This window comes from Colias croceus, chromosome Z (assembly GCF_905220415.1).
Source record: "Colias croceus chromosome Z, ilColCroc2.1".
In the NCBI taxonomy this organism is placed as follows: Eukaryota; Metazoa; Arthropoda; class Insecta; order Lepidoptera; family Pieridae; genus Colias; species Colias croceus.
The window spans coordinates 9,668,029-9,675,114 of NC_059568.1; the positions used below are offsets into that span (position 1 = coordinate 9,668,029).

Genomic DNA, 7,086 nt, shown 5'->3' on the forward strand with positions numbered 1-7,086 from the left:
AGTTATTTTCCTAATACTTAAAACTCTTCAACTTAAATAGACGTGTAGATTATTTAATACAATTTAGTTTCCTATGACACATAATATTTACGATTATAAAGCCCCATCCTTACTGCCTGTTCTCGTATTCAAAGCTATGAAAAGAGAAATGAAAATTAACCCCGCATCCGGAGCCCAGGTAATATACACTTTTCTTTGTATCTACGCTTCTTACATTTTTAAATTACTTGTAATTAGGCATATTTTGAATTAATAAAACAAAAGAGTAGTTTGCGACACAAGCTTGTTGATTTCAGATAATAATCGATATCACTCTGATTGAGCTTCTGTAAAATAGTAGTAGGAATTTGATTACTTCACCATTAACACCTATTAAATTTTGACTAATGGCAAAATCGTCACAATTGTTAAGAGTGAAATTTATTTTCTAAATATTTCATGTATTGAATACTAAATATACAAAACACTAAAGAAATATAACCTTTCTATCACAATAAATGTAATATATAATAAATATATATTTTTGTATCAATTTCTCACCCTTGATATATCCAGATATTATAACCACCGTGTCGTCTACTTACCTCAAACTTAGACTGAACACTTTCTTAATTTTCTATGTTGTCGTAGGATAAAACTTTTCTTTTTCCCACCCGCATACAAATATTTGTCAACAAAAGTCTTCTTCTACGACCCCAATGGCAATCGCCTTTTGTTTCTGTTATTTTCTCTTTGAATGATTGTGGTGGCCATTAAGACATTTAGCTCTATACATATTGTGAATACTGAGTGTTCTTAATGGATTTTTCTATTATTGAATGGTTGTTTCTAAATGTTTATGTCAATCAGTGTTTCAATGTTAGTGCCACATGGTTTCATCTCTCGTACACTGGCGTTTTGCGATTCGCTCGTCCCCCGACTGGCGAACCAGTGACGTGCAGCATTTCGATGTGACGCTGCAGTTAAAATCGGGGAGTTGAAACCATGTCTAAGTGTGTCCATTTTGATTTAAAAATTGCTAAACTAAAGTAGCACGGAATGGTACGTAGGCAGCCGGCGCCGGGCGAGTGTGTACGTCCCGGGGAACGACGGACGTGCGGCCAGAGAACGCCCTCGATGCGCTACTAGACGAGCTGCAAACGTTCGCCAAGCCTGCGGCGCGCGGCGATGGGCCGCTGCGGCGCCTGCACTCGTACCCCAGCGGCAGCGACACGGACGCGTCGCCGCCCGTGCGCGCTCGCGGCCAGCACCCGCCGAAGCCGCCCGTGCCCGAGCGCCACCCCGAGCTGCTGGCCATCGCCGCGCGCCGCGCGCCGCCGCCTCCGCCGCCGCGCACCACGTCGCGCTCCCCGCTCGCCTCCCCCACCTCGCCCGCCTCCCCTCCCTGCTCCGACCCCGCCGACCCCGACGACGCCCAGGCCGCGTCCCGGCAAGCCCTCCTCGAACAGCGTCACCAAGAATTACTCAAAAAACAAAAAGCTCTCCAAGAACAGTATGCTCGCTTGCAAATGATACAGCGGAGCGGTCCCACGCTCCCGATGAACGCCCAACCGGACTTAAAAAAAACGGGCAGCGAATCCAATCTCTTGACGAAAATGAATTTAAATTTAGCTCCGGCTAGCATATCCGGTAGTATGACGCATCTAGCCGGAGACTCTGAAAGAAAAAGAGGCGAAATTTCATCTGAAATGCCTCCTCAGATCAAAGCTTGTGACGCAGTAGCGACGACTAACAAAGTTTATGAGACTGACATACTGTGACCGTGTAATTGTTCCGATATATCAGTTTAAATTGTAGTTATTTAGTGTAATATGTACTTATTTGTTACATCACACAGCACTTCCTTCGTATGTAAGACATTTTACAATCGAGAACTGACCCATTCATCCTTGCTAGTGATGACGCCCTCACCCCTCCCCGCTTCACTCCCGCACATTACCAAAACGACATGGCAAGATAACTGGAATTCGATACATTAATTTAAATAAAGCATAATAAAAAAAACATAAAAATAACGTAAATCATAACGTGGCTGTTAATCGGTGTTTAATCCATAGAGTAAGATCAAGTAGAGATAAAATGGTGTTTCAAAATGTACATTACATATTTTCTTATTTTCCTTTTCTTGCCCATACCTTTAATTATTATAAAGTAATTTATCAAACGAGTATCGTACTTAAATTTCTTCTCGTACTCATATCGGGAGTCCTTATATTAATCATTATGACCTGCACATTTTTTGTAACATTAGAGAACTTTAGGCCTAAAATATACATATTACTTATTCGAAATAAATCGATTTGCATTTCTATTTCACCTCTGAATTTTGATGCGCCATCATACTTCAACTCATTAAAATGTGTTTAATATGTAGAACACGTGATCATATTGATGTTGTAGAAAAAATAATACCTAATAAATAAAATTCATTATTCACTAACTTACAAGTAACCTATACCAATCGCCTGACTATTGTTATATAAAATTTGAGATGTTGTGTACTTCCTTTACCTATTTGTATTCTTTACAATAATTTACACTGTATATAGTATTTTAGGTATAGATTTAACCCTAGCCATAAAATTTCTACCTTAACCTGTGTTGGGTAGACCTTCATACTTATAAAATGTGCCAAATTGATTTTTTCTTTGGAAACTTTTTCAATAATTTAATTATTTGGATATCATTTTCTACTTACAGCCGCTTTAAAAAAAATATTTAATACTTTTATGACGCATAACTGATTACCTATGCAATCATTTGATAGGTACCTATACATATTAAGCATCCATAAGTACCTAGAAATATTTTATATCCAACGATTAGTTATATTTTTAACACGCTTTTATTACCTTCACCTGTACCTTTGTAAGTTTGTATGTTTGTTTGTAACCGCTTCCTTAAAACTCGAGTTTAATCCACTTTAAACAGACAGATTTAATTCAAAATTTTTACACTTTTCAAGGATCGGTGAGAATTCAATAATAATTTCACGAGATTATCTTATTATTCCGAATCAACGGCAAAAAATAAGCGTGTTTTTTTAAGTACATAAGATATTTAATTAAAGATATGTTTAAATCTTAAATGTTTGTGTATTTGAGATTTATTGAATTTGGATAATAGTATTGGAAAAAAATGGACGATATCTTATAAAAACAAAAAACCGATTGCAATAGAATAACAGAAAAATCATAGTTAAAAAAAATACTACCTACCTAAAAATATCATTAATTTTTGTGTCAAATTTATATTATTTGATGGGTAAGTTAACAATATTTTGTCTATTGGAATATGCGTGTTTCAATCACAACGAAAATTAAATATTGAAATCCAAATCTTTATAACTATTTAATATTTTTGACGGTTCAATCGGTTACCTATTTACTCTGTAAAAATAAAATGACCTATATACGTAAATTTAACATTACGCACTATACACTTTATTTATATTAAAATATATATATGGATTTTTGGTTTGCATATTTGGCAATATTTATTACACATTAAATATGTATAAATATTTATTTATCATTGTTATTTTGGCATGTGCCCGTTTATGTTATGAATTATCTGTGATAAATGGAAAGTTACCTAAAATGCATCATAGTTAAACGTTCTGATTAGTTTTTTTAAAAGTATTATCTTCTTTCCTAGTAACTATTATAATCAATACGTAAGAAATATAACGGACATCGATTTTCAACTAAATATGCATACTCGCTCTTGAAATCCGTCAATGATAATAAATAGCATAGTCGAAAAGGTCATTAAACGTTACTCTCGACATGCCAATAAATGATAATGTTGTATTAAGCTATGTGTTAATATATTCTTATTTTTAGACTTGAAATATTTCAGCATTAGCATTGTATAGCGTCAGGTTACACTATACTAGGGATAGGGATATATTTAAACGATGAGAATTGGCGCTTCTTGATGTTCGTTGGCGAGGCACGATAGCGCTCTAGACAAATTCTCTTTGGTATATTTATCGAGCACAAAACTTATGAAGCACTTAGAATTAATTTATGGAATATAAAACAATGAAACTAAATGAATGTATCTTATATTGTTTTTAGGCACGTCGTGTAACAAAATGTGTTCAATGTTTTAAATATCTAGTTTATCGTGAAGCTTTGGAAGCAACTCTCGGTGCTTTTATATAAATATTTTCACGTACACCTTAGTATTTTCTGTTGATACGATTGTTTGTGATTACTGATTTATCATACATTGTTTCACGTTATTTTGTAGAGTCAATGGTGGGATAGAATAATCAAGCAAACATATTCTTTGGATGTTTCTCATAGCGTACTACTTTATCTACGGAAGTGCCTTTTGTTGCTCACGTTGTCGAACCTTCTGCACTAGTGATGAGTTTCATATATATTTTACAATGTATGATTTATCGTAATATAATTATAATACTAGCGCAAATGTTAAGATATTATTTTTTATTTGTCATGTTTATAATCGATTATACTTAGTAATTGCATAATCAGGGTAATTGTCGTTTTTGTTAAGCGCCTTGATGAAGTTATCTTATTTGTGTGTACCTACTTAATGAATAGGTATACACCTGATGTCACAAATATGCCTCAATGCATACTTATTTTGAGCGAGTTATAGGTGTATTAAATACAGTATTTAAACCTTATTAATTAATAATTTCATACGTGTGTAAGTACCTATACCATAGTTTATACATTTAATTAGTAATTTCTATGAATTTGTTTTTAATATGTTATATTTACAATCAATGGTCGTGTTAAACATTGTGTATTCTAGAATTTTTTTATATATAATGTGCAAGGGCGTCCAAAATATCAATGTTATTGTCGCTTAACTAATAGTTAGTTAATTATTATTGGTATTTTATTATTTGATTGATTGATTTATTAAGAGAATTTTGTGGTTTTGTTCGATGGTCACTATATTATATATTATGTACATTGTAAACCTAAAAATTAAACGAGGTTGTCCGAGAGCTTAGTTCTGATTAATGTATAAAGATAAACTGAATATGGATAGAGCAATTATAGTTAAAAGGTTTTTCATTCTGATTATAAAAGAAATCATTTCAATCATCTGTATTACATTTGTGACGTGCCAAATTACCATAATAGGTACCTATAATAAAAGAAGGTACTTTGTGTACCCAAGCTTTTTAGCTACAAGCTTATTCCATGCAAAAATTAAAATAATTTCATTGATTGTTAAAAAATACGTTATTATTGTGACTTATTTATTTTGTAACATTTCATGTTAATAAATAGGTTTACTAATAGCTTGAAATGTTTTAAAATGAAAATAATAAATATATACACATCAATTTTGTTTCATTTTTATAAAAACCTGTAGATAAACTACCTATCACAAGGCAGCTCTCTATTCCCGTAGGCCGTAGCCTATATAAATAATACTTACAAAACTATCATAATAAAAAACAAATATAAATTAAAAATTTCGTAGACACCAGCTGACGTATTATTCAATACACCATGTTGTAACCAGCTGATTATTTTTTTTCGTTGAGATATTGGGTTAGCTACAATTTGACAAATTTTTAGCTGAGAGGAAATGAATGAATGTATTATTTATTTACGAATATAGTTATTTAATAAAAACTGGCCAAATGCGAGTGGAACTCGTACACCGAGGGTTCCTTATTAACCTGTTCTTTTTCATATGTTTTAACTGTAAATGATTCTTTTTTCAATGTTTCCCTTATTTGTGCTATATAAGAAGTTGCTTCATATCAAACTTCAAGTGTCTGTGTTCACGTAGAGTACCCTGTAGGTTTTGATTCCCTTGCAAATGTCGAAATTTGCGAAAATTTGCAGCATAAACGGCTGTATCTTTTGATTGCTTTGGCTTATAAGTTTGATTTTTTGACTGCTTCAAGGCACCGAAGACTTGAGTATTCAATATAAATTTCAGCTTTATACCTCCACGCGTTACTGAGAAAAAGGGTCTTGACAGAAAGACAGACCGGCAGACGGACATACATATACGGACGGATATCAAAGTGGATCACTTTACAAGGATTCCGGTTTTTTCTTTGAGGTTCGGAACTAAAATCAACATAATTATTAATATAATTCACTGTAAGGAAACTGGAAAAACTTTTTTATATTTATCTTCTCATCATTAATAGAACTAAAAATTAACAAAAAACAAAGACTCTCATTCTCAAAGATACTCATTCTTAGAATACCCATTTTAAAATGAAAAAATAGCATACAATTTTACTAATTTGAATGAAAATTCAAATTATCAACATGAACTCTTCATCAAAAATTTACAATCTATTTTAAATTACATATTATTTTAACAAACAATTCATTGCTACATAATGAAAAACAATGTGGACGCAATATGTTCTATTGTTATGCCCTATAGGTCTAGTTTGCGACCACCGTGGACGCAAAATGGAAGTTGTACAAATTCGGTGTAGTAATTCGCGTCCACCTTATTTTAGCTATTAATTGTAAAATAAATAAGCTTAATTATAATCCATACTATTCCATGTTTTGTTAACAAATTAAAGAAACAGTTACATATTCAAAAAATCACATTTAACAATAAGATACTTACCGTCAAACGCAACGCTGCGCACTATTTTTTTCTCAAAATCCCGCGCGCTTTAGCTCTCTCGTTTTATAGCCAAAATTAAATATTTTTTTTTTTAAATAGGATAGGCGGTGCACAGGCATATTTTTAATATGTGTGCATATCTCTTATACATTGAGGTATTATCGGTAATTTTTCTTATTACAATTTTACATAAATTATACTTATTTTCGTGAATTTTCTAAAAGATATCCGCAAAATGGACGCGAATAGGCACATGGACGCGAACAGGCGCAATATTGCGAAATCGTTTGCATATTTTTTTTTATTAAGGATTTTAAAATGATCAGGTTAATTGTATTTTATTCAATGTATTAGAGTGGAAGGCCCATGACCAATAAGGAACTTAAACTTCATGGTTTCTAATATAATACTTACTTGTACTTACTATTAACTATTCTGTTGTATATAAGTATTTCTCTTCGTCCTCCTTAATTCTGACATTTATAA

The 7,086-nt window shown here is 32.8% G+C and overlaps 1 protein-coding gene across 2 annotated transcripts in view; it reads left to right on the plus strand.

Moving 5' to 3' along the window:
• The window catches only part of LOC123705159 (coiled-coil domain-containing protein AGAP005037), a 162,585-nt gene extending 157,250 nt beyond the window's left edge, over positions 1 to 5,335 (plus strand). For both annotated transcript variants that reach the window (XM_045653822.1, XM_045653821.1), the window contains one exon: positions 1,050 to 5,335. In XM_045653822.1, coding sequence (XP_045509778.1) covers positions 1,050 to 1,760 — 711 coding nt within the window. In that variant the 3' untranslated portion in view covers positions 1,761 to 5,335. The remainder of the gene's footprint in view (positions 1 to 1,049) is intronic.
• The last annotated feature ends 1,751 nt before the right edge of the window (positions 5,336 to 7,086 follow it).